Source organism: Ailuropoda melanoleuca, chromosome 15 (genome assembly GCF_002007445.2).
Source record: "Ailuropoda melanoleuca isolate Jingjing chromosome 15, ASM200744v2, whole genome shotgun sequence".
In the NCBI taxonomy this organism is placed as follows: Eukaryota; Metazoa; Chordata; class Mammalia; order Carnivora; family Ursidae; genus Ailuropoda; species Ailuropoda melanoleuca.
In genome coordinates, this window is record NC_048232.1 from 83,945,623 (window position 1) to 83,972,962 (window position 27,340).

At 51.9% G+C, this 27,340-nt stretch overlaps 1 protein-coding gene across 3 annotated transcripts; it reads left to right on the forward strand.

Moving 5' to 3' along the window:
- The first annotated feature begins 1,898 nt into the window (after window positions 1-1,898).
- On the forward strand, window positions 1,899-27,229 carry TEF (TEF transcription factor, PAR bZIP family member). Of its 3 annotated transcripts, none has more exons than XM_002926417.4 (4): window positions 1,899-2,191; window positions 16,343-16,660; window positions 22,204-22,424; window positions 23,611-27,229. In XM_002926417.4, exons 1-4 carry the CDS (start codon window positions 2,089-2,091, stop codon window positions 23,824-23,826), a joined length of 858 nt encoding a protein of 285 aa, XP_002926463.2. In that variant the 5' UTR covers window positions 1,899-2,088; the 3' UTR covers window positions 23,827-27,229. The 3 variants fall into 3 exon arrangements, with proteins under 3 accessions (XP_002926463.2, XP_034499689.1, XP_034499688.1); XM_034643798.1 differs by lacking the exon at window positions 1,899-2,191 and adding an exon at window positions 11,903-12,076; XM_034643797.1 differs by lacking the exon at window positions 1,899-2,191 and adding an exon at window positions 12,083-12,585.
- Window positions 27,230-27,340: the final 111 nt, after the last annotated feature.

Consider the following 27,340-nt stretch of genomic DNA (forward strand, 5'->3'; position numbering starts at 1 on the left):
CACTTGGCTCAGTCAGTGAAGCGTCTGCCTTCCACTCAGGTCATGATCTCGGGGTCCTGGGATCGACCCCCAGGTTGGGCTCCCTGCTCAGCGGGGAGTCTGCTTGTCCCTCTCCCTCTGCCCTTCCCCCACTCGTGCTTTTTCTCTCTCTCAAATAAATAAATAAAATCTGAAAGAAAGAAAGAAAGAGAGAGGGACAGAGGGAGGGAGGAGAGGGAAGGGAAAGGAAAAGGAAAAGGAAAGGGAAGGAAGGAAGGAAGAAAGGGTTCTGCAGAGAGTTCACAGGAATGGATCTCCAAGGATGAAATGATATTCGGCAGGTGGGTGTTTTTGAGACACATAGGGCATTTCCTGTTGCCTCTGGAATCGTGCTTTGTGGTCATCTACCCGCTCCACCTTTGTGGTAAGCCAGTCTAGCACATGAGTGCGTTCTTGGGCCAAGGAGTGGTTCAGTCAGCCCCAGCCTGCAAATCCCAGGTCAGCTTGAGGCAACCAGCACACCAGGCCCACCTCACCCATCCAGGGTCTCGGAAGCAAGGGGCGCTGGAAGGATAAATAAGAAACTAAATATGTTTATGAGGAAGAGGAATGGGGAGGAAGGACAGGAATAGAAATCAAAAGTGTTGAGCTTTGTGCCACATAGTGTTTTTTGTATTCAAAACTTGAAATTATTTTTTAATTAATTGGGGGAAAAAGCATAGTTTGGGGAGGGCTATTAGGGAGGAAGAGAGGGTAATTAGAGGGGAGGCAAAGAGCTGTTGGGGAGGAGAGAGGCCAGAGAGTTTCCTGGAGAATTTTTTGCTTCTGTACAAAATAGAGTTTTGGAAGGCAGTGAAGAACTGCCTAGAAATCATCTACATGCGGGGAACCAAATGCTTATTGCATCCAATTTGGAGCGTCAGAGACATGGAGCCAGAGCTGAAGGGAACTTAAGAGGTCGCCGCACAGGAGTTTGGGAACTGAGATTCAGAAGAGCCGTGCGGCTTGTGCAAGATCCCACATCACTATGTGGCAGAATCAAGAGCCTCACACCTTCCCCCCACCCCGCCAGCCAAGTCTGATGTCGGGCTTCAGTGGAGCCAGGACACAGAACCTTGGCTTTGACCACACATTCAGGTGACCTGGGGATCACAGAGGCCAATGTCCTGGTGAGAGGGCCAGAGAGCAAACAGCCAATTGCCACCACGGTCCACAGGACGGGCTAGGAAGCAGGACGTCCCCCAAGACAAGTCTAAGCCAGGTTTGCAGAGCTCCTCCCTTTCAGGGGTGCTGCTCTGCCTGCCCACCCAGGGCTTGTCTGCTGGGCACCTGCCTCTGTCCCCCTCCCCAGAAGACCAAAGGAATCCCAGGCTGCAGGTTTTCTCACTTCTCTTAGGAGAGCAGGCTTCAGTCTCTGCAGACGGTGGAAAGCCGCACTTACCCACACCACAAGCAAACCTGGGTGCCTTGCGGGACGCACATGCCTAGCATGTAGGTATCAGCGTCGAAACATGCCCAGCACCCCTCAAGGCTCACCAGCTTGCAGCTGAATGTGTGAGTTCCCTTCCTGTGCTTGTGTGTGCTGACACAGAGTACATCCTCTGTGCTGAGCTGCCTGGGGTGCCGGGTCTCAGGTCCCGGCCCACACTGATTTCCACAACCTGCCCTGCCCTCTGCTACACTGGGCCACCACGGCCCCTCGACCGAGTGTGCCTGAGTGTGCAGTGCACGCTTGCTGTGGGCGTGGAGCCATCTCACTGTTCTCACCTGGCAGGCCCTGGTTATGGCTCCCAGCCTGGGGGAGAACTTCCCTTTGCAAAGTTAGATAACAGGCCGGGCTCTCTGTCAGAGGATTGGCGCGGTGGCTCCACGTGCTGCGGCTGGCGCACGGCCAGGCCCGCCCTGCCAGGCAGCGGGAAGGGAAGGCCTGGCTGCAGCCGGAGCTGGCGGGTGGCCGAGCCGGGGGTGGACGGGTGGGCCGGCGCCCCTACTGCCCATTGGCTGCCTCGGGCTCCCGCCCCGCCCGCCTCCAGAGCCTGCGGCTCCCGGGCCAGCTCCTGCCTCTCTAGCTGCTTGTGAACTCCCCGAGCAAGCACCTCCTGCCGGGCCATGTCAAGCTGTGACCGGATTGGAGTGGCCCCTGCCATGGACATGCCTGAGGTCCTCAAGTCGCTGCTGGAGCACTCTCTGCCTTGGCCAGAGAAGAGGACAGGTAGGAACAGGGGTGGCCTGCGTTGGCTGGCTGCCCACGTGCCCGGGTGGGGGGGGCAGTCACAGGTACAGTGGCAGGACAGGCACCTCCGAGCTGCGAGCTGCAGAGGGTCCCCGGGGTGGGGGGGTCTGCCCCTGGCCCCTTCCTGGGCAGGAGAAGGGCTGGGTGCAGAGCGGGACACAGCGAGGAGCGCCACGGCAACTCCGGGGCTGCCTCCTAGGCCTGCTCGCTTTGGGAAGCTGTGGCCAGCGTGTGGCCACTGACAGGTGCTGTGCTCACGTGGGGCCAGGGCAGGACCAAAGCGCCCTGCTGAGAGAATGTCCTGACCGCTGTTGATCAAGTTCCCTCCCTCTGCGTGTTGGGGTGGCAGTGGGCTGGCAGCCACTGCCGATTCGGGCAGTCTCCCGTGTCTGGAAAAGAGGCTTTCCTCCTTCCTCCGTTCGCCTGCTTCAGCTCCCGCTCACTGGAGGGCTAAACCCCTGGATGGGATGGAAGCTGTTATGTAACAGGACCACAGGCTCGCAGCCCCGGTTCCTAGGAGACACAGGCAAACACGGGGCCGGGGAGCCCGCAGAGGAGGGCGTGGACAGGGGGCAGAGCCAGCCGCCAGCACCAGGTGTCTCCTGAGTTCCGCCTGTGAAACAAGCCCATGGCTAGATCTGGGGGCCAGCCTGCTCACCGTGCTCCCCTCTGATACATATTTCTCCAAATCTCTCCTGTTCTAAGATGTCAGGGGCTCACACCCAGGTCCTCAGGGCTCAAAATCCACATGCGCCTGTAAAGGAGCCCGGCCGTCCTTGGCTGCAGCTGCTGGTGTCTGACTTAGGAGCCCCACGTGTCCCCACAGGGGACCTTTCTCAGGCTATCCCTCATCCTGCTGTGCTGGCACCTGATCTGTCTCATCACCAGAGCCCAGTTGTCCCCGCAGGACTTCCAAAGGACTCAGCCATTCCCAAAGCCTGGGACCCGAGGACAGACACCACAGGCCCTGCCCTCTTTCTCACCCCTTGGAGAGTGAGGAGGTACTGCCCAAGGGGAGAAGGTGGCTCCCTGAGCTCCGGGCAGGGTCCCTGTGGGCTCTCTCACAGAGCTCTGGGCCCAGGTCCCTCAGACCACAGCCTGTGGTTTGAACACGGGGGCCGTCCGGGCCACCCCCAGAGGCGGGCATCCTAGAAGGAGTTCCTATGCCTTCGTAGCCTCAGGCCCCCAGCTGCTAACCAGGAGAAACCCATCTTCTCAGGGAACCCTCAACTCAGCCTGGCAGATAAGCCGCAGCTGACTTTCTTGCCATCTCTGAAGGGCCATGTGGGTGGGTGAAGCTAGAAGTCCTTCCAAAAGCTAGAGGTAAAGGACCAAAAGGTTCCCTTTTTGGTCCAGGCACCCAAGGAAGGTAGGGTATCTCAGGATGGCCCAGTGCCTGCACAGGGAGCAGCTGGGTGGCCAGCAGCTCTGCAGGGACAGCGCTCAGCTGGGCAGAAAAGTTCCTGGGGCGACTCGGGGCACTGCTCCTTGGACCAGGATAACAGAACTTTTGAAATGTGGCAGCAGCTGCGGGCCACTGGCTCCCAGCTGGTCCCGGAGCCCACTGGGAAGTCCCCCATTGCTTACTGTGGATGGGCAAAGTTGGGGTCCAGAGCTGAGGGGACTTGCCCAGGTTCTGAGGCAGAGCTTTTCCAAGAGCTGGCGAGTTTTGACTGAAGATCGGTTTGTCTGGTATGGCTGGGTTGGTCCAAGGGTCATGAACCAGGGCCTCATGACACCTCTTATCACTTCCTCATGTGGCATCTTGGAGAAGCATGAGGTCCCATGGGAATGACAGATGCCAATGGGTAGATAAGATGAAGGGATGAAGGTTGAAGAGCTAAAGGGATTAGTGCACCCCACAAAGACCTCACTCGTGACTGCCCCCAACCCACAACTTTCCAAAGCTCCCAGACTCTCCACAGCTTTTTTTTTTTTTTAAAGATTTTATTTATTTGACAGAGAGAGAGAGGGACACAGCAAGAGAGGGAACAGAAGCAGGGGGAGTGGGAGAGGGAGAAGCAGGCTTCCCACTGAGCAGGGAGCCCGATGCGGGGCTCGATCCCAGGACCCTGGGATCATGACCCGAGCCAAAGCCAGACGCTTAATGACTGAGCCACCCAGGCACCCCAGCTTTTTTTCTTTTTTTAAGATTTTATTTTTAAGTAATCTCTACACCCAACGTGGCGCTCCAACTCACAACCCCAAGGTCAAGGGTCGTATGCTCCACCAACTGAGCCAGCCAGGTTTCCCCCTTCATATCTTTTATAAAAATAAATGTATCTACCTGGAAACCAATATCCTTTGGTAAAAAGAATACATCTACCACACAGAACTAGAATTTCCAGCAGTCATGTAGCAAGTACTTTATACGGTCTCTCCCCCTGTGTCCCCCGACCCTGGCCTCTGACCTCAATAGGAGGAAGAGGAGAGAAACAGCTAGTTGCCCCAGAAAGCAGGCCTGCCCTCAGGATTGTTCTTCACCCTTTGCTTTGGTGTGAAAGGAGTGGTTTCTGCACAGGGGAATGAAGCCTATTTACAAACTCTCCACTTTCTCCAGCCCAGTGACTGCTTCAGCACACATCTGGGTCACATGCAGAGCATATCTTGGGTTTGGTGCGAGGGAATTTTAGAAGCAACCCGTGCAGAGTGTGAGAAATTGCAGGTGTGCTCTCATGAGACCCTGCTCTCCCTGCAGCCTCTCACTCCGTGTTCTAGTTCAGAGATGCTCCCTGAGATTCAGCCTTGGGGTCCCTCTGCCTCTTGCTGCCCCTGGGCCTCCCCCACCAGCCTGCGCAGACCTCCACTTCCTTCCTGTCCCTAGTCAAGCAGGCTTTTCTAGCAGAGCTGACCAGGCTCAAGCCTCCCTTGGCTTTAGGTCACAATGGTCACCTGGTGGCCCCTCACTCTGGTCACCAGTTTGACTGACTTTCCTGAGGGCAGACAAATCCATGTCTGGCAAAAGAGGGGGTCTGTACCCCGAGTCCTGACTCAGTTTCCCCTCTGTCTCTGGTCTCTGATCCCTAAGGATGATTCTTGTTTTCACTCCTGCTCTTTCCCTGGAGGACTCTCTTCCAAGAGGTGATTCTGTTCCAGGTTGTGCATTCTCTCACTTTCTTCTCCAGCTTCTGGAAAGACCGTGTTTCTCTCAACCACACTGTTAGATCTTTACACCCTATCCTTCCCTCCTCCCATGGGGCCTCTGCTGTGCTCAGAGGCTGGCCCTCCACTTTTCTGCCAGCTTTGGTTGCTTAAGCCTCCTTTGCAGGGAGCTATGTGGCATGAACCCACACCTGGAGGTTGAACAAGGCCCTCACTTGGAGCTGGGCAGGCAGGGTACCCGCCTCAGGGAGCTTCTGACTAGAATCACTTGTGGGCCACCCAGCAGGGTATCCTTGACAGGCCCCCACCCCTCACCCCCAATCTGTACAAAGTACAAAGCATACCTGCTTCACAGGTGTGTTGCCAGGATTCGATGACTTATCCTATGGGAAAGCCTTTGCAAACTGTGAAGTGCTACACTGCTTTCTCTGTGAGAGACAAAGAGCCGCTGGGCCTGGCATTATGTTCCCTCCACCAACATCACATTTGTAATCGGACCCTCCATTCCCCTCTTTCCACCCTCCATCCCGCGGAGATTCTCCTTGAAAAAACTGGATGTTCCAAGTACGCGCGCACACACACGCACAGACACACTGCTGTCTCCTTGGAAACGCATGCTGAGGCTCCTGGGGCATGGTGACATTGTCTGCACCCACCCGTGCCTGCTATGCTGGCCAGAGCAAGGGCTCGATGAATAATAGGCTGCAATCCAGTGGGACTTGCTAGGGCAGAGGCAGGGGTGCGCAGGAAGGGCCTGGGCATCCTCCCCTTGGAGGACTGAGTTAAGCGGGCGAAGAGCTAGACTCTGCAGCCTGGGCTGACCCGAGCTTGGCCTCAGGGAAAGTCCGTGTGGTCGCCTCCACTCGCAGCCCAGCAGAATCAGAGAGAAACTAAGAAATCGTGAAGTTTGCTTTCAGGGAAAAGAAAGCAGAGGGGGGTTCTTCAAGGTTGCTAGGCATGTTAGCTCCTTTAATCCTACCGCTTGTAAATGGTGAGGACATGCACTCAGAGGGATCAGCTCCCCTCCAGGCCACTGTGCAGACCAGCCTCTCTTCTTGGCTCCCACATTAGGGACTTGGAGCCTTCTTTTCTATTTGTTCCCCACCATCACCCATCTGAGATATGTGATCCATTCATTCCTGTCGAGTGCCAGAAACTGACAGTCACGTCCAGGAGTGCCCCTTGTTTTCCATCTCCATGAGCCTGACCCAAGTCTAGGCTGCCACTGGAATGAATCCTGCTTCTAAGAGCCACCGGTTCCTGAGTGTGAGCTTTCTCGTGTCCATTTGTGAAGTGGATTTGCAAGGGAGGTATCGTTATCCATTCCACGATGAGGAGACGGATGCTCAGGAAAGGGAAGGCCCATACTTCTCAAGGCTGCCGACCCAGCTCTGCCTGCTGCCAGGCTCCTCCTTTCCTGCCTGATTCCCCAGGATCTCTTCAGTCGTCCAGGCACGTAGTGAGCGTCGAGCGTCGGCTACACTTGTGGCTCGGGGATGAATGACCCAAACATTGCCCCTTTGCCTGTGTTTGCATTCCAGTGGGGGGAGACGGACAGTCAGCAGTGAGGAGGGTCAGGGCCAGCCTCTCTGAGGGGGTGACATTGGAGCAGAGGCCAGGAGGATGAAGGGGAGAGAGCAACTCCAAGAACTTCCAGGCTGAGGGAACAGCACCTGCAAAGGCCCTTTCCTGGGTCAGCAAAGACATGTATTTGAGGAATAAAAGGCCACTGTGGCTGCAGAAGGTGAGCAAGCGGGGAGAGAAGGAAGAGGGGAGGTTGGAGAGACCCGTGGAGGGGAGGACCTGCAGGGCCTTGAAGATCCTGAAGAAAAGTGAAGCTGCTCTACCCTGCCTGCAAGTCCCCCTCCCCCGACTATTCTTGTGGAAGCAGCAGGCAGGGAGGAATGAGGTGTTCCCAGAACAACCCAAAATGCAATTAGGCTGAGTTAACTTCAAGTGAGCACTTGCTAGGTGCCAAGTACTGTTCTTAGCAGCGTGCCTGAATTGTTTGCTTTTGACAACCAGGCACAGAGAGGTTAAGTAACTTGCCCAAGATCACACAGTTAGGGAGGTTGTCAAAGTAGGAATTAAACCCAGATGGTCTGACTCCAGAGCCCACACCCTACCACTGCACCAACAACGCAGCTTCCACTGGAGAAACTGTGGGTGTCAGTGGCTGTTGAGACGTGGCAGAGGCTGGAGGTGATAGCTTCTCTGGATATGGCACTCTCGGGGCAGCTCTCCATCTGTAATCCGAGCCCTGGGAGTGGACAAGAGGCAAGCCAAACAGGAAACTTGTGCTGAAGAGATGGGCAAGAGTTAGTGAAGAGTCTCCACCCACCACTTCTCCCCTAGAACACACGAGACCAAGGTGCAAACCACAGCCCAGAACTATGCAGCCACAGGTATGCTAGTTGTGGGCCAGGCTTGTGCTGGGGGACTTGCCTCTAAGGATGGCTCACGTTTGTTATTCCAGGTTCCACGGTGAATCAACACAAAGTCAGTCAATGTTAATAATGTTCCAAATGTATAGGACTTGGCTCTGAAAGATTTTGTCAACCTTCCTACCAGCCCTGCCAACAAAGCAAGCCAACAAATATTTACTGAGTTACTACCCTGAACCAAGTTTTGTGCTCTCCTGCACTGGGTACTGGCAAAGCCCACAGATAACTGGGCTTTGTGAGAGCTCAGTGGAAACCTTCTCATTGTCCTGTTCTTACACACACCATGCTCAGTAAAGTCAGAAGATTGGAAGAGGTGCTGTCCTACTGGATACCGACAATGTGGCCAAATGGATCTTTGTGGGGTATCTGGCCAAAGGCTCCACTGCTAGAGTTGTAGTTCCTCTGAAATTCAAATGTAAATAATAATACTCTGAATCGGCATCATGGCTTAATGTAAGGCACTTGTTCTGCATATGCTCAATTAAGTTGTTTTTTGTTATTTGTTTTTTTAGCAAGTTTTTTTTTTTAAGTAGGCTCCACGGCCAGTGTGGAGCTCAATGCAGGGCTTGAACTCATGACCCCCAGATCAAGACCTGAGCTGAGATCAAGTCTAACTGATGCTTAACCAACTGAGCCACCCAGGCACCCCTCAAGTTTTTAATTTGGGTCGGTTAGCAGGTTTCTGAAACATAAAAGAGAATTTCAAGCCAGTCTAGTTCAGGAAAATGGATTTCAGATCCGTGTCTCTGCTGTAGAACCCAGCCTCCCAAAATAATTCTACTCCTGGCCCAGCACAACCTGAATGAAGGGGAAGGGTGGCGGCCCACCCACTCCATGACGTGCACTGTTCGGGTGGGCAGTTGAGATTGCTTCTCATGCATTATCCTCATAACTGCTCTGTGAGGTAAGCATATCCACCTTGGTTTCTGAGAGACAAGTAGGCTTAGGAGAAGTCACTTGCCCAAGGCTGTGTGGCTAGTCAGCAGCTGCGGGGAGACCCAACCCATGCTTGCCCCCAAGCCCACAAATTCACCACTGCCCCCCAGAACAAACGCTTCCCTCAAAAGTCACTGCGTTGAAACCCTACCACTAAAGAACACTGAGGTACCACCTCATACCTTTAAAGTCTTAACTGTAATGACATGTTCTTCGTATGGAGTTTTTTTTCTTCGTAGGGCTCGTACACACTATGGAAATCAGCTAGCTCTCACAACATCCATTCCTCCACTGTGTGAAGGGGTGAGGCCCCGCTGTTATTCCCACTTTACTGATTGATAGGAGACAGGGTAGACAAAGGCTGTTATGGTCCTGCCCCTGTCAGCCCAGAATGTAATGGCTCTCACCCCGCCTCCAGGGTGGTGCTGTTAAATGCTGCCAGTTCACAACGTAGCTAACCTCCTAGCCGGCAAGCAAGCACGAGAGAGGACATGTTTGTAATGTTCCTGCACTGTTTGTGACACACCATTTACCCTGTGGTTATTCAGGAGAAAAGAAAGGGGAAAAAAAGAAAAAAACCTTTCTGGGGAGTGTCAGGACACGAAAAGAGAATGGAATCAAAACTGAGTTTTTGGGTTTGTTTTTTGTTTGTTTGTTTTTTTGTTTTTAGATTTTATTTATTTATTTGACAGAGATAGATAGAGACAGCCAGCAAGAGAGGGAACACAAGCAGGGGGAGTGAGAGAGGAAGAAGCAGGCTCACAGCGGAGGAGCCTGATGTGGGGCTTGATCCCACAACGCCGGGATCACGCCCTGAGCCGAAGGCAGACGCCTAACCGCTGTGCCACCCAGGCACCCCGGGTTTTTTTTTTTTGAAGATATTATTTTATTTTATTTTTTGAGAGAGGCAGAGACAAAGCACAAGCAGGTGAAGGGGCAGAGGGAGAGGGAGAAGCAGACTCCCCGCTGAACAGGGAGCACGAGCAGGGCCCGATCCCAGGACTCCAGGATCATGACCTGAGCCAACGCAGACACTTAACTGACTGAGCCAACCAGGTGCCCTTCAAAACTGAGTTTTAAAGTCCCAACCTGCTTGTCTTGCTCCTCGCAAGTGCCGCTTGCCTGTTAGGTTAGTTGCTCCAGGCTGGGTGGTAAATGGAGTTGGCATTACGCCTTTTGGATAACTGTAGCTTACAAAGAAATGTGAATCTTTACTCCTTCTTACTACACCCACCCTTGTTATAAATAAAGTGTTATAACTTTCACCGTTAAATTATTGCAAATCCTCCTCTAATACCTTGAAAATTGTTTGTTTTCACCTTCAGTAATGTCACATTAGCCAAGAAAATAGACATTCAGCTTCAACGCAGCAAGTCTCTCCATGGCCACGCCAGCCATTTTTTAAAAAGTTTCATGTCAGTTTCTTTGGGCTACCCTTTGAAATTTGTTTCTGAAAAACTCTAGGTCAGTTTCTCCTAAAGATATCTTTTTTTTTTTTTAAGATTTTATTTTTAAGTAATCTCTACATACAATGTGGTACTCAAACTCACAACCCTGAGATCAAGAGTCCCGTGCTCCACTAACTGAGCCAGCCAGGTGCCCCCTAAAGATATCTTTGTTTAGCCACATACATAATTCCCACCAACAAGTCAACAGATTTTCTGTGGACAATTTAGTATTTCTACTGAACAGAGAATTGGCATACACCACAAGCAGCGGATGTGTACCCATGAGTTTTAGTAAAATTACGAACACTACCATTTGTTGCAGGTTTACAATTGCGCAGTGCATTGGCTTATGGAAACCCCAGAGGTAGACCCTGTCCTACCTCCATTTGATATACCAGGAAAGGAGGCCTGGAGATGTGAAGCCATTGGCTTGGAGGTATGAGCCAGAATATGACCAAGGTGCAATGCGCGTGGCAGTAAGAACTTGAATTTGGAGTTAGATGCCATCACCCTGTCCCAGCCATCTCCCAGAATCCCTTCGAACCAGGCCTGCTTAGGAGCCCACCTTCTCTTTCCTCCTCAACTCCCAGCAAAATTCTGATTGCATCAGCTGGACAGCTTCCAGCTAGGCGGGTGTTGGCGGTCACGGACCTATCCCATGCACCAGGACTGCACTCCACCATTATCCAGCCTGAACGCTGGAAGCCCAGGCTCTTGGTGAGAAACCAGATAAACAGGCCAAAGCCTCCGTCCCCCCCACCCCGGGGAATTTAGACAGGGAGAGTCTAGTACTGTTTGGGTGCAACGCGGAGTGTGATTTGTGCTCTAATGAGGTACAAAGTTCTGGGCGCTGTTTGGGATTAGCTTCCTCTACCGTCTCCAGATTTGTGTACCCTCTCACATCTTACACGTTTACAGGTTTCCTGAGGAATCCCCAGGGAGTATTTGTGTTTTAAGAGGTCGTTCTCCCACAGAGTGTGTAATCGGTACCCTGTGTAAACGAATTTTGATTTGTTTCGTTTTTCCCTAGGAAAAGGAAGGGTAAGTCCTAGAGAGGAACAGAATTGCAGAGCTGTTTAGGATTTTACAGATTAGTCCAACCCCTTCATTTTATGGATGAGGAAGCAGGCGCAAGTGAAGCCACTGGACTTTCCCAAGGTCATAAACTAGTAAGTGGGAGGACGGAAGCCTGTACCCGAGCCCTGGCACAGGGCCGGCCCTTTCTCTCCACCCGCGGGCCTCAAGAATGCTCCCTCCACGCTAGTGTTTATCTGGCTGCCACACCCGCACCAGAAACCGGGATCAGCGGGGAACTTGACACCTCCCCGCCCCCGNCCCCCCCCCCCCCCCCCCCCCCCCCCCGCAGCAGCGGCCAAGCTAGCTCGGGCCAACCCAACGGGCAGGGCAGGTCGCCGTCTGCAGCCCTGCCCTCAGCCAACCTCTGGGTCGCGGGGGAGGAGGGGAGGTCGCTGGGTTTTGCGTTCCTGTCCCACGACCCTGGGCAGAGTCCCCAGAACAAAAAGACCCACCCCTCCTCTCCCGCCGCAGCCCCGCACGTGCTACGCCTCGTGCACCGTCCCGGGGCCCCGCCCCCGCCCCCCATTGGCCGCACCGCGCCTTCCTCCTCTTCCCCTTCCCCCCGCTACTAGACCCGGCTGCGGCTCCACGTGATCTGCAGGGGGACGGCCGAGAGGCCCGAGCCGGCGATTTGATAGGCTCCCCCGGCCGACGTGGCCACGCCCAGCCCAGTTTCCCTTCAGTGGCGCGTCCGGGAGGTGGTGAGATTGAGATGAGAGGGAAGGGGGAACGGCTGCGATGGTCTGGGAAGAGGGCGGGAGTTATGAAGAGGGAGGCGAAGGTGAAACCGCGGGTTGAGGGTAAGGGGCTGCAGCCGAAGAGGGCCCATGACACCGACTCCAGCAGGCGCCAATCAGGTGACCCAGGGGCGGACAGGGCGGGGCCTCCGGCGTTGCTCCTCACCTGGCCCCACACGTGCCGCGCTAAGACCCGGCGGCCTAACCAATCACGGCCCGGAAGGCTGCGCCTGCCCTCCTTACAGGGCGCACCAATCCAAAGCCGCGATCCGGGGAAGCTGGCCTGGCCTCATGAATAATTAATATGCCAGAGCCTGTCCGCAGGCGGGGTAGGGATGGAGGGAGGTGGGGGTGCCGCTGGGCGCCTGCGCAGTAGCTGCCCGTGTCGGCAGCTGCTGCGGGTCGCACGGCTCCGGCCCATCTCGGGGGGCGGGCGGGGGAGGCGAGGCGCGCGAGCAGAGCGCGGGGCACGATGTCGGACGCGGGCGGCGGAAAGAAGCCGCCTGTGGAGCCGCAGGCGGGGCCGGGACCGGGACCCGGGCGCGCAGCTGGGGAGAGGGGCCTGCCGGGCTCCTTCCCACTGGTCCTGAAGAAGCTGATGGAGAACCCCCCGCGGGAGGCGCGCCTCGGTGAGGGGAGGGGGTCTGCGCGCGCCTGGGGGCGGGGTTCCTGCAGGGGCGGGGCCTTGCGAGGGCGGGGCCGGGGAGGTCGGAGGTCAGGGTGTAGTTGTTCTGCGGAGGGGCCTAGAGGGCGAGGGAAGTGGGGTGGGAAGAGAAGGCCGGGGCGACTGGAGAGAGGCTAGGTCAGATGGGGGTTGGAGGGGACGGGGCTGGAGGGAGAGGGCGGGGTGGGGGTCGCGGTGAGGAGATTCATTCGGGCAGCCTCACCGCGCGCGACGTGTAGGGGGTGCTGAAGTGGCCAATGGGGGTCGTAGCTGCCACTTAAAGGACGCTCCAGGGCTCCTTCTCTGGGGATGCCTGCATCAGAATCACTTGGGATGCTAGTTTAAAATGCTGGCTCCTGGGCCCCACCCTTCGCCCACCGAATCTGCGGCTACTGGGACAGGAATCTGCATTTGAAGGAGCACCCCACCTCTGTGATTCCAAAGTCCACTAAAGTTTGAGAAGCGCTGATACATGGTGGCGGTTTGTCTTTGTATATGGACTTCCCCGCTCCTGGGAGGGGGACCTCTCTTCATCCCTGCGTGTGCGTATCCCCAGCTACTAGGTACACCCAGGAGATATTTCTGCTGCTGAGGTGGGGGAGGGGTGTCAGGCGAAGGGATGCTAGGCGCCTTCCCAGGGGGAGGTTGGGGCGAGGCAGGTAGAGAGATGAGGGTCAGAATGAGGCCACGGTGGCACCTTCACCCCGTTGTTTGGGGCTGACCCTAGACTTTGGGACCACTGTAGCTGGGCTGGGCTGCTTCTTGTTTCCTAGGCCACAAAGGTCCCTGGAGCCTGTGTGGAAAGCAGGTTTGGCCCTGTTTTTTGGCTTGAGAACATGAGGTTGAGGGCACAGGAGGAGTGCCACCTATTGTGAGGTTTTAGGTGCACTGAGGTATGCTTTCAGTATGAGATCTTTGAATTTCTAAGAACCATCAGTGTAGTTCAAGGATTTGGGAAGGAATAAGCCTTCTGTGAATTACCTGTCTTGAGGAATTAATTTTCTTTTTAAAAATGCTATTTCTCTTCTTTTCCTGGGTGTGTTCTGAGGTTCCCATCTCTGTGGCTGTCACTGTTGAGTTATAAATAGCTTCAGCACATCAGGTAAGGCCAGGCTCTCCCCTCCTGCTTTGGAACCTCATCTGCACAGACCCTTTTCTTTGTTTTGAAGGCAGTGCTTTGTTCCAGATGTAGGGATGAGACAAACTGCTGGGACAGGCGTACACATCTTTCAGGTTCTTATTCAATATTACCAAGTAGCAACCATCGATAACAACGATTCTGCCTTACATTTGCACAATGCTTACAAAGCACTTTGACATAGTCTTAGTCTTCCGTAGCAGTCCTATAAGATATTATCCCCACTTCCCAGATGAGGAAAGCTGAGGCTCAGAAGCTGAGGATGCTTCCTCAAGGTCACCTAACTAGACCTTGCAGCTCTTAGCCTGGTCTGGTGCATTTTACTGTATCACTGGCAACCACTGACCTGACCTGGTCCCTGTGACCTGAGTGATGGGCCTAGTCCTTTATCACTTCTTAAAATTAAAACTCTGATTATAATTTATTTAAAAAAATGATGAAAACATGATGAAAAATATTCTTGGGGTGCCTGACTGGCTCAGTCAATAGAAAATGCAACTCTTGATCTTGGGATCTTGAGTTCAAGCCCCACATTGGGCATAGAGCTTACTTAAAAATAAATTTAGAGGTGCCTGGGTGGTGCAGTCGGTTAAGCGTGTGACTCTTGGTTTCAGATGAGGTCATGATCTCAGGGTCCTGAGATTGAGCCTGGTGTTGGCTCCACACTCAGCATGGAGTCTGCTAGAGAGTCTCTCTCCCTCTCCCTCTGCCCCTCCTGCTGGTGCTCTCTTTCTCTCTCTAAAATAAATCGTTAAAAATACATACACACATACATACGTTTTTAAAAGAAATTAAAACAAAAGAATAAAAATTTTAAAAATATATTTTTTTAATTGCTTACACCAAGTAAAACGAACTTATTTTTACTTGTCCTTCAGTATGGCTGTTTTTCTGTCTCTTCCCTTTTCCTGCCTCCTTTGATCCCCATGATCTCACCCAACATGGGTCACAGTCATTTCTGAACAGAATGTAGAGTCAGGATCTCAGAGGAGGAGAACAGGGAGGCCATCTGGCCCACCCAGCCCACCAAAGCTTGGCTTTCTTACTTCCCATTTGGTTTAAACCAAAGCTTGGTACAGAAGGCATTTGCAACAATTCAGGTTAGAAGCCGTGACCAAATTCTGTTTGTTAAAACCTCCACCTTTTTAACACACTGGGTGTGTCCATTTTTATTGGACCAACAGGCTGATTTTTGGCCGACTGTGGTCTAGGAGTCCATGCATGACTGGTTTATTTCCAACATAATCATATTTGATTTCTCTTTTTCACTTCAGAATCCAGAGTTCAAAGTTGTCTCCCTCAATTTGAAAGCCCATTATGAACTTGTCATGATTTTATCTCCCACTTCCCTGATTAGCCTCCCTGTCATTTTGATTTCCTTCTAACCTTGTCACATTTCTTTCATCTTTTTTTCTTAATTTGCCCATTCTTGGATACCTACGTGCATAGCTTTCAGGCTGAGACAATTAGGTGGGAACCGTCCCCACTAATTGATTAGTTTTCCTTTGAATGGAACAAGCTTTTTTTTTTTTTTTTTTTTAACGGGCTTTTTTTTTTTCGCNTTTTCAGCTCCACCCTGTCCTTCTTCCCAGAAAACCTGCCTTCAGCCTTCTCTGCTTATTCAAGGCTAGAGGTCTCTTGAAATGGTTGCTCTGAAAAGGGTCCTGAAAAGACAGCTCCAAGCCCTCTCTATCCAATAAACCTAAAGGGAGTCAGTTTGCAAACCCAGCATTTTTCATTCAGTATGCACGTTTTCCCTCGGCTTGCTCCCGTAGTGGTCCTTGAGATGTCGAAGTGAATCAGACAGTCCCTGCCCTCAGTGAGCTTACAGTCATAGCAAATGCCTCCTGTGTGCCAGGAACCCTACAGGACAGTTACAAATGTTATCTCTAAGGGCACCTGGCTGGCTGAGTCGATGGAGCATGCGAATCTTGATCTGAGGGTGTAAATTCGAGCCCCACATTGGGTGTAGAGATGACTTAAAAATAAAAATCTTTAAAAAAATGTTATCTCTAGTCTTCACCAAAGAGTTGCTTTATCCTTATTTACGGTGGAGTACACTGAGGCCCAGAGAGGTTAAGTAACATGGCTAAAATCACACATCATAGCAGGTGGGGGGCAAAGCTGGGATTCAAGCCCTAGGCTGGATTGCTGTGAAGCTTGGCTGGAGGGAACAGGACAGGAGAACACAAAAGTTCTTGGTCTGAAGAATCCTAAAATATCCTTTCCTAAAATATTACTAAGATATCAGAAACTTCATTTCCTCCCCAAAGCCTCTCTTCTGCAGATGCCAATCCCACAGCCTATTCTGAATTAATCCTGGGACCACATCAGGCCCCAGAACTTGTGGAGAACATTATGGGAGGCCAAGGCATGGGTGAGGCCATGCTGCCATCTCTGAAGGAGACCACTGGGCCTGCGTCAAACAACAGGTTATAACTGGAGAGCAGGGTGGGCTCTTGAAATTGATGGGATGAATCCGGGTTCAGATGCAGAGGAGTCAGCCCCGAGAGGCCCACAGCTCACCTCCTGACATTGAATTACCCTCTTGTGTGGTGTCTCATCACAGATTTTGTGTCTGCAGATAAAGAAAAAGGGAAGGAGAAGCTGGAGGAAGATGAGGCTGCGGCAGCCAGCACCATGGCCGTCTCAGCCTCCCTCATGCCGCCCATCTGGGACAAGACCATCCCTTACGACGGCGAGTCTTTCCACCTGGAGTACATGGACCTGGACGAGTTCCTGCTGGAGAATGGCATCCCCGCCAGCCCCACCCACCTGGCCCAGAACCTGCTGCTGCCTGTGGCCGAGCTAGAAGGGAAGGAGTCAGCCAGCTCTTCCACGGCATCCCCACCATCCTCCTCCACTGCCGTCTTTCAGCCCTCTGAAACCGCGTCCAGCACAGGTGGGTGCCTGGCCACCTGGCCCATTCAGGGAAGCCCAGTTCCCACGGAGGGCTGCTGAGTCCACACACCCAGTGAGGCCTTTCAGAGGAGGTCCTGGTGGGCCTGCCGTGCGGAGAAATCCTCTGCACCCCACCCTTGAGCACAGTCCCTTGAGGCTGGAGACGAAAATAGCAACCACATCAGCGCAGTCAGGGCCTTTCTGTGGGCTTGGCGTGCTGCAGATGCCTGGGACAGTGGAGTGAGCCCTTCCAGTCAGAGGCTTTACAGGACAGAAATCCCATGCTGCTTTTCCTCAGCACTGCTCTTTCCCTCTGCGTGCTCTCTGCCACAGCTTATTGGGCAGCTCAGGCAGTAGTAGTAGTAGTAGTAATAATAATAATACCACCAGCTAGCATTTATTTAGCACTTACTCCATGCCAGGTGTTAACACACAATCCTCACAAGAACCTTATGACACTGATATTCTAATACCTGTTTTATAGGTGAGGAAACTGGGAAGTAACTTGCCCAAGGTCACACAGCTGGTAGGTAGTGGAGGCAGCACTTAAAGCCAGGATGTACCCGTGGCCAGGTACTGCTTAGGCACTGGCATGAGGAAGGCATTCCTGTTGCCAGGACAAGCATCATCTCCGGGCCTCCTTCTTTATCCTCTTGTCCTTTTTCTGTTTTTATCGCTTGGGGTGTGGGTGGGTTTATTTTCATGCTTGGACATGAACCCTTCAGAGGAGGCATAGCTGCTGTCTCAGAGAGCCCTACAATTTTTTTTTTAAGATTTTATTTATCAGAAAGAGTGAGAGCACAAGCAGGGGGAGCAGTAGACAGAGGGAGAAGTAGGCTCCCTGCTGAGCAAGGAGCTGGATGCGGGACTCGATCCCAGGACAAGGCAGACACTTAACCGACTGAGCCACCCAGGCGTCCCCCTTACAAAGTTTTTTGCAGGCTCAGTTACAGGCACACAGGCTGATGGCTCCCAGGAAGGATACCCGGAGCTGGTATGGAACCCAGGGGACTCCCTTCAACCCAAGGAATTCTCATGCTCTATTTTTATTTATTATTTAACTTTTTTTTTTTAAGATTTTTTTTTTATTTATTTATTCGATAGAGATATAGAGATAGCCAGCGAGAGAGGGAACACAAGCAGGGGGAGTGGGAGAGGAAGAAGCAGGCTCATAGCAGAAGAGCCTGATGTGGGGCTCAATCCCATAACGCCGGGATCACGCCCTGAGCCGAAGGCAGACGCTTAACCGCTGTGCCACCCAGGCGCCCCCTATTATTTAACTTTTTATTATGGAAGCACTTTCAGATACAAAAATAAGAGACTACTATGTGAACTTTCATGTAACCATCACTCACCTTTCATAATTCTTAACTCATAATCAATCTTGGTTTCCATAACCTCTTCCAGGCTCTCACCTCATTATTTAAAATCAAATCCCAGGGGCTCCTAGTTGGTTCAGTCAGTTAAGCATCTGCCTTTGGCTCAGGTCACGATCTCTCTCAGTGTCCTGGGATCGAGCCCTGAGTCGGGCTCCCTGCTCAGTGGGGAGCCTACTTCTCCCTCTCCCTCTGTCCTTCCCCCCCCGCCGCTTGTGTTCTCTCACTCTCTCTCAAATAAATAAATTCTTTAAAAAAGAAATAAAATCCTAGATACTATATTATTTCATCTGTACATATTTCAATATGTATGTAAAATGTAAAGGTTCTTCTAAAAAGCATAACAAAAATACCAGTTTTACATAAGAAATTGACAATATCCATCAGCATTCAAATTTCCAAAAAGTTGTCTCAGAAATGTTACTGTTTAGAGGGGTGTCTGGGTGCCTCAGTCGGTTAAGTGTCTGACTCTTTTTTTTTTTTAAGATTTTATTTATTTATTTATTTATTTATTTATTTATTTATTTATTTATTTGACAGAGAGAGAGAGAGCGTGTGTACAAGCAGGGGGAGCACCCACAGAAGGAGAGGAGGAAGCAAGCTCCCCACTAAGCAGGGAGCCTGATGCAGGGCTCAGTCCCAGAACCCTGCATGACCTGAGCCAAAGGCAGATTCTTCACCGACTGAGCCACCCAGGCGCCCCAAGTGTCTCACTCTTAATTTTGGCTCAGGTCATGATCTCAGGGTCATGAAATCAAGCCCCACATTGGGCCCTGTGCTCACTGGGGAGTCTGCTTGAGATTCTCTCTCTGCCCACCTCCATAAGCACACACACATACTCTCTCTCTCAAAAAATAAATAAATAAATAAATAAATCTTTGGAAAAAAATGTTACTGTTTTACAGTTTGTTTGAATCAGGATCCAAACAAGATGCACAGATTTCACTTAGTTATGTCTCTTAAATCCCTTGTAATCTATAGGATCCCCTCTCCTTTTTTTCTTTGCAATTTATTTGTTGAAGAAGCTGATCATTGATCCTGTAGGGTTTCACACATGCTAGATTTTTCTTTTTTATAAACTTTTTTTTTTAATATTTTATTTATTAATTTGACAGAGAGAAACAGCCAGCGAGAGAGGGAACACAAGCAGGGGGAGTGGGAGAGGAAGAAGCAGGCTCCCAGTGGAGGAGCCCGATGTGGGACTCGATCCCGGAATGCCGGGATCATGCCCTGAGCCGAAGGCAGACACTCAACGACTGCGCTACCCAGGCACCCACACACATGCTAGATTTTTCTGACCATATCCCTGTCGTGCCATTTAACATGTTCCTCTGCCCCTTGTTTTTCTCATGTAAACTGATTAGATCTGGAGGCTTCAGCTGATTCCAGCTGAATTCTTGTTTGAAGGCAGCTCATTTCTGTGCCCATCGGGTTGTCCTAGAAGTCTGGGTCTGTGTGGGGGTAGGGGGCAGAGCTGGAAATGAGTCTTGTTTTATACCTTAGGCAATCTAGGTGGCATTTGCCTTTGATTTGTTGTTATAAGATTTATTTATTTTTTTATTTTAGAGAGAGAGCACAGGGGGTGGGCAGAGAGAAAAGGAAAGAGAGAATATCAACCAGACTCTGAGCTGAGCATGGAGCCGGACATGGGGCTCAATTCCACGACCCTGAGATCATGACCTGAGCCAAAACCAGGAGTGGGAAGTTCAACCAAGAGAGTCACCCAGGCGCCCTCATTTTGTTTTCTAAGTAAGCCTTCTTAATGAAGTATGGCATACAGGAATGCCCATTTCACAGCTCGATGAATCTTAACAAAGTGAACCCACCCATGGAACTACCACACAAATCAGGATATAGAACACTGTTGGTATCCCAGAAATGCCTTGTGACCCCAATTCAGTCATTACTACCCAGAGGTAATGACTGTCCTTATTTCCATCACCAAAGATGCATGGAATTGTATATTAATTGTATGTGTGTATATTATATATTCTTGTTTTTGCCTATTATAACTTAACTATGGTTATAGTCTGACATTTGTAGTTGCCTATAGCTAACATTATAATACACATATAAATTATATGGGCATCAGAATCTCTTTACACTAACAAAATATATTTACAAAACATACTTACGGAATATTCCTGTGGCAGAAGCAAACCACAATACAGGTAAAGTAAGTTTTATATTAAAGAATTGTATACATGGTAGAAATGAAAGGAGAATTCCCTCTCAATTTTTCAGTTCCTTCTGTTAAAAGAGTAAGTCGTATGTATGCTCTGTCTAGCTGCTTTTCCTCAAATTTGTGAGGAAATTTATATCATACCTCTAGCAGTTTGTTCATTCTCTTTGCTTGAATGATTCCATCGTACGATCATACCACGTTTATCCATTCTACGGTTGATGGGCGTTTGAGGCATTTCTAGTTTTAGGTTCTGCACAGCACTGCTGTGGTCATTTACGTGCGTGTCTTTTGGTGACTACATCTGTGCATTTCTGTGGGGCTGGGTCATCAGACACGGATACATTCAGCCTTTGTAGGTTCCGCCACACAGTGTACAAAGTGGCTGCAGCCCTGCTGCCCGTCCCAGCAGCGTGTGGGAGTCCTAGTTGTCAGGCTTTGGCACCTTGGCTGTGTGTCTTGCGGGTGTAGGGTTTGGCAGCTGCGGTGCTCCCACAGTTACCACATTGGTCCCTGGTCCTTCACTCTCCTGATGTTCAGCCCTTTTTGTAGTTAACCCTCTCTAATAGGGTCCACTGAGTTTATGCTCACAATGCAGTGAAAACCTGTCATGTCACCCCTCTGTTCAGAACTCTCCAGGGGCTGCTTCCATCTCAGGGTAGAAGTCAAAGTCACTGGAACTATTGACATTTGGACCAGATGATTTTTTTGTTGGGGTGGCGGGAGGGACTATCTGTGCATCACAGGATGTTTAGTAGCATTCTTGGCTTCTACCCACGAGATGCCAGCAGAACCCCCCTTCCTTGTGTGGTCACATGTCTCCTGCAGGACAGAATCATCCCGTGTTGAAAACCACTGCTTTCTGGGGATTCAAAGCTCTATGTTTTGTGTTCTGGACCTGTCCTATTACTCTTTCCTCCCATCCTTTCACGTGAGCTCCATTGGCTGCCTCCCTGTTTCTTGAACGCCACAGTCTGCCTGTGCACATCCTGGTGCACTTGATGTTCGCTCTTTCTGAAATGTCCTCCCAAATAGCCACATGGCACCCAACACTCTTGTAGATATTTTTAATTTGTCTTGTGTAATGTCAGCCTTCCCCCGCTAGAATAACATTCCACGAAGGCAAGGATTTTTACTTGTTTTGTGCACTGCTCTGTCTTTGCAAGGACAGTCCCTGGAATGTGGTTGATATTTAACAAATATCTGTTGACTGAAATTTTGTGTACTCCTAACAATAGCATTGAATGAGCAGGCCAAAGGTATGTTTTGTTTTGTTTTTTGTATAACTTATCTCTGGGCGTGCATAACCTTTGAATTCTGAAAGTGCCTTTTATCAAATGTCCACTACAAAGTGGCAGCCGGAAAGGGTGGCAAAGAATAAGGATTCAGTCAGCCAGACCCAGACTCAAATTGTAGTTCAGTCATTTCCCATCTGTGTGACCCTGGGACAACGAGGTTGTGTCTCTGAGCCTCAGTTTCTTCATCTGTAAAATAAGGTTAACACCTGTCTGCCCTTGGGGTTGTCCTAAGACTGAATGAGCACCTCGACTGATATGTCTCGAGGGATTAAAAAATGGAAGCCATTTCGCTGTTCAGTCTGTGTCCCTAGCCCATAATAGTTCACAGAGAAATTCAGCTGTTTCTTATTATTTGAGAACTTGAAACCACAGGAAGTTAAGGGGGTATAATGATTTAATGTTTTGCTTAACATTTCTGGGGGGGGAAATAATCGGAAAATCCTGTCTTATTCGAGGGCCTGTTTCCTTTTGAGCATTTTGTTCCTACAGGAAAGAATTCTTTCCATCTTTGTGTTCTTGAGCGGAATCACTTACGCCAGCTTGGGGGCCAATGCTGTTGCCGTGTTTCTTCCCTCCCAGTGGCAGTGGCTGGCGCATCCTTGAGATTCACGCAGCTGTCTGGGTGTGGGACGTGAGTCTTTGCTGTCCAGTGGGCTGCTTCAGGACCACCTGCCTCTGTGTCTTTCAGAATCCTCCCTGGAAAAGGAGAGGGAAACACCCAGTCCCATTGACCCCAACTGTGTGGAGGTGGATGTGAACTTCAATCCTGACCCTGCTGACCTGGTCCTCTCCAGTGTCCCCGGTGGGGAGCTCTTCAACCCTCGGAAGCACAAGTTTGCGGAGGAGGACCTGAAGCCCCAGCCCATGATCAAAAAGGCCAAGAAGGTCTTTGTCCCCGATGAGCAGAAGGTAACCTGATATCTGTTATAAATGAAGGTTCAAGAGCCGAGAGGCTATGCTTCCTCCTGTTTGGTTTTATGTGGAGGACCCTCTCTCCTTGTGGACACCATTTAGAAAGGCATGAGTTCAGAACACAGAGCCCTATCCTGCAGCAGTTGGTAGAAAGAAAGGGAGTCAGGTAACATTTGGCCCCAGTGTGACTCCCTGCAGCTTTTGTCTTTTCTTCCTGGCCGCCACCGTGGTGATGTTCCCACTTCCTGGCTTTGGCCCAGCCTTCGGGCAGGAGCTCACTAGACCACAGGAACTGGGGTTGAACAAGCCCTTGCTTTGAAGGACAAAAGATAGTTGTATGTTGCCATCCCCAGGGAGGAGCAAGCAGCTTTCAAGCGGATGCTTTTGTAGGAACTTGGAGAGTGGGAGGGAGAGGAGGATTTTGTAGTCTTTCTATCCTTTCTTAGGAAAAACTCAAAGGAACCTATTTCACCCAAGCTTTGGAATCAGGCAGACCTGGGTTCAAACTCCACTTTGCCACCTAGAGCTCGCCGGGCCTCAGATGCCTCATCTGTAGAGCGGGAATAACCATACCCACCTCAGGAGGCTTCTGAGGCTTCAGTAACAGTGACGGTGGAGATGGTCAACATCTGCGTGGTCCTTACCCTACACCGGGCACTGGTATAGGCCCCTTGTACCCGGTAGCTTGTTTAATCCTCAGACAGCTCTGTGCCAGAGTCACTGTTATTATCCCGCGTCGTAAAGATGAGGACAGGAGACAGTGAGAGGCTAAGGGGCTCACACAGTTCTACCGCGAGTAAGTGGCAGAGCCAAGATTTAAATAAACTCCGAGAACTGGACACAGGGTGCAGGCCTTTAGCCACAACCAAAATGCCACAGTGAGGCACGGGCATGGACAGTGGTTTATCTTGAAGTAGCCCAGAGCCAGCGACCAGCGAATCCCCTTCCCTCTGCTGCACATCCCACCCAAGGACTTTGTGTCTTATTCCACCTTCCTGGGGAAAGGTTAGGGCCCCTCGGTGTCCTTGGCACATGCAACTCCTTCCCTGGGGTCCAAGCTTTTGGCTGGCTGCACCAGATGAGTTTCAAAAGGAATCTGGGGTGTGGGGTGCTGGCAGGAGGGGAAAGGTTGGGTTTCCTCATAGGGAAAGAGGAGATACCCACAGAGGACCCTTCCCCACAGGACGAAAAGTACTGGACGAGACGCAAGAAGAACAACGTAGCAGCCAAACGGTCCCGGGATGCCCGGCGCCTGAAGGAGAACCAGATCACCATCCGGGCGGCCTTCCTGGAGAAGGAGAACACGGCGCTGCGGACGGAGGTGGCTGAGCTGCGCAAGGAGGTGGGCAAGTGCAAGACCATCGTGTCCAAGTATGAGACCAAGTACGGGCCCTTGTAACCCGTGCCCCTGCTCGGGCAGCGCTGCCTGCACCTCAGACCTCTGCCTGGGGGCTCCCTGAAACCCCACACACGCGTGGAGACTTATGACTCGTCATGGTCGAATGGTAGCACACCTGCTCCAGGAGCGTTCACGTTCAAGCTTCATTATCACATGGCCAGCGCACGTGGCGACTTCTCTGGGGGGCCGGCCTCCTCATCAGTGGGGGTGCGAGAGAATCTACGTAGATGGGTGAATCAGCCTTAGTTTCTATTCTTGGATGTCCCAATTGAATCGGAAGGGGACCTCTGGGGTACAGATCTCCTTTCACAGGGGGCTCAGGCTTCCCTGACTCTCCCTCAGTCTCCGGCCTGGGCCATTGAGCCTGTCTCCACAGAATGAGTCGTGATCCTTGTCGCCCGACGTCTTCTCAGGTAGCGGGGCACATTTCCAGATGGGGCGTGTCTGTCACCCACCTCATCCTCCCCAGAAAGTCTTTGAGAGACACACATCTGTTCCCATCTCCCTCAGAGGTAGAAAGACAAAGCAGCTCCTCCGGAGTGGCTCCCCGGGGGCCAGACCACAGGAGCAGGGTCTCTGCACGGCCTGGGATGGGGTGTGGGTCTGGGGCCTGCAGCAGAAGTGCACCCAGCTGTTCTTAGCTCCCACACCCCTTTTCTCCTGTGGCTTTGAGGCCTGGAAGCCAGGGAGGAGGTCCTGGTGAAGGGCTCTCCCCATGTTTCATCTGCTTTGGGGGAGGAACTCCCAGGGCGGCTGGTCTCCGAGTTTTGACCACAGTGCAGAGGGAGGCCTTTTCATCTCCTCTTCTCCAGGCCACTCGTGGAGGCCACCTGAAACTTCTTTGTCCCACCACACTGGGCCTTGGAGCCTACTGTTTCTTTTTACCCAGTGACCATGCTCAGATCTTGAATTTAAAAGGAACCCCCCCCCCGCCCAGCCTAGGAAGCTTAACTTCCTGGAGGCAGGATGCCCCTTCGCATGGTGTTTAGAAAACCGGCCTCCACGGCCCCATACACTGTGGGCGGAGAGCTGGGGCATGTTTCCCAAGAAGTTCCCCTTTTCTTCGTGCTCTGCTCTCCAGTGTGGGCCAGGCCAGAGTCCACTTTCCCTAAAAACAGAAGAGGGCTTCCCAGTTCTTGATTCAGGATCCCTCCCACGTGTGAGCTGTGCAGAGTGTCAGCCCGCAGGACCCGGTGAGGGGTTGCAGGGGTCACAGCTCAGCTCTTGGGCCATTCCCTCAGGCTAGGGGCCCCTCAGTCTGCGTCCCAGGAGACACCGGCCACCTACACAAGCCTGGCTGTCGTGTGGAGGGGAGAGGTCCTCGCAGCTGTGGCTTCACTGCCTCACAGCTGCTCCTTTCTCTTGTGTCAACGGACTCAGTCGTCCTTTTGCTGTACCTAGAAGATTCGTTGTGGAAAGCCGTGGAACTCTCTGCTCACTGTGGTCCGCTGGGGCACCTGGAGATGGGTGTATTTATTTGCTCAGGGCAGGTAGCCTGTGGTAAAGAGGGGTCAGAGGCGACAGGCACACTTTGTCGTGCTTACCACTGGCTTTATTTAAAGTGGTGGCTCTGAGTCCCAGGCCCTGACCCTGAAAGACTTTTCACAGCAGATGTTAAGACCAGGGGAAACCATGTACTGGCCATGGACCACACCCCAGGGGAATGCCACGGCCCTCCAGGGACCTGCACACCTGCCCTTCCAGGGTACTTGACAAGGGTCCCTGAGGCCAAGGGAGGCCACCCCCTCCCTCCTGATTTTGACTTTGTGGTTCTCTAAAAACCGTGTTCACTCTCACTCTATTGTAACCACAACAGGGCCGTTGCATCCGGCATGTTAGTGTCCTGCCCTGGGCAGCTCGCCCTCCCGGGCGCTCTCTCTCTGGTCTGGCTACCCACCAAGAGGGCAGTTCTCATTTTGTAATTGGTAGAAGAGCCTCCGACTTCAGCGCTCTTCATTTTCTTTGGCCAGAAAGTATATGGTTTGTGTTGTGTTTTGTTTTGTTTTAAGGATGGGCATTTAATCTCTGGTTGGTGTCCATGCCCTACCCCCCACACCCAGCGGGTGGAATGATGGCCTGCTGTCTCCTCTCTGTCTCACCTCCTGCCTGCTTGGTGCCCTCCTTTTCCTCCCTGCCAGGCAGTGGGTGTCTGGTTCCTTCCCAAAGTGCTTACTTGGAAAGAGTGTGGCTGCTGGCCCCTTTCAGAAGAGCTCCTTTGAGTCAGAAGTCTGGCAGGGACAGGAAGGAGGGGTCCACGGAGGTTGACATGTTGGGAAGAGGAGCGCTCAGATAAAGCGTGTCTCCTTCCCAGGCCTAAGAAATGGGTGCTTGGAGCAGGAGAGGGCTGCTGCCTGCTCAGTATCCGTCAGGAATTGGGAGTCTCCTTGACTTCCTCCTTGGGGCTGACAGCCAAAGAGCGCAGCTCTGGTGCTCAGATCTTTGACATCTTCTAAGGAGCACTGGTGGCTGGGAAGCCAGCAGAAATGGCTGCCGTCGTCGGTTTATGATTGCTTGGGAAGCACATGCCTTCCGAAGCTCCCTGTCTTCAGCTTCGTGGCAGCCTCGCTGCAACCTCAGAATAGACAAATCATGAATGAGCTAGAATGTTGAAAGAATATACATATAATAAATGTATATCTAGATATAGACATATATATATTTAGAGAGAGCTTTCATGATGGCTAGCACCTTGTGGAAGACCTGGGTAACTCTTACCCTTGGCCAAAGGAAGGGGTTTGCCTGTCCGGGTCCTGAGGTTGGGGATGGCACTGGGCAGTGACCCTTGACTCTAGGTAAGCATCGCCCTGCTGATGGGGGCTGCTGGGGCCCTGGGCAGGCAGCTCATACAGTCCTCCAGCCTGAGGTGGGGTGGCAGGCCTGGGAACCAGCAGAGGAGGGTCCCTTTGTGCTGGGCAGCTCTCCATCCATGGCCCTGGGAGCTCTGCTCCCTGTAACACAAAGGGCCAGGAACCCCTGGTTTCGTGGCAAAGCCCCACCCCAGAGCTCCTTTAACATCTGTTAATTAAGTGCAATAAATTTTTCTAGAAAATGGCAAAGATGACTTCCAGGTGGATATTGCTATCTTATGGTGTTGGGGATGCCAGAACACCACTTGGTTTTATTTTTCTAAGTGCATGTGATAGAGTGTGTGGGGCTTTGCGTCCTTCCCTGGGAGCCTGCATTCCAGCGGGCCCCTCTCCCCTTTACCCTTGCTGGGCGAAGGAGGCAAGGAGAAAACCCCTTCTTCGCAGCCGGAGAGGGCAGAAGCAGACTGTAGCCCATTGGCCTTATGTGCGTGTGTGCGTGCGAATGTGTCGCTGCTGGTGGGCTGGAGTGATGTGGCAGGGAGGGAAGCTGGGAATGTGTCCTTTTCAAAACAAAATTAAATATTTTGAGATGAGAATTGTGGGACTGTCTTTTCTGTCCTCCTCCCCTCTTCCCATGTTTCCTCTGTGTGTGTGTCCCAGGCACCCCTGCATCACCAGCTGGGTTGTCTGGGCCACTCTGTGCCTTG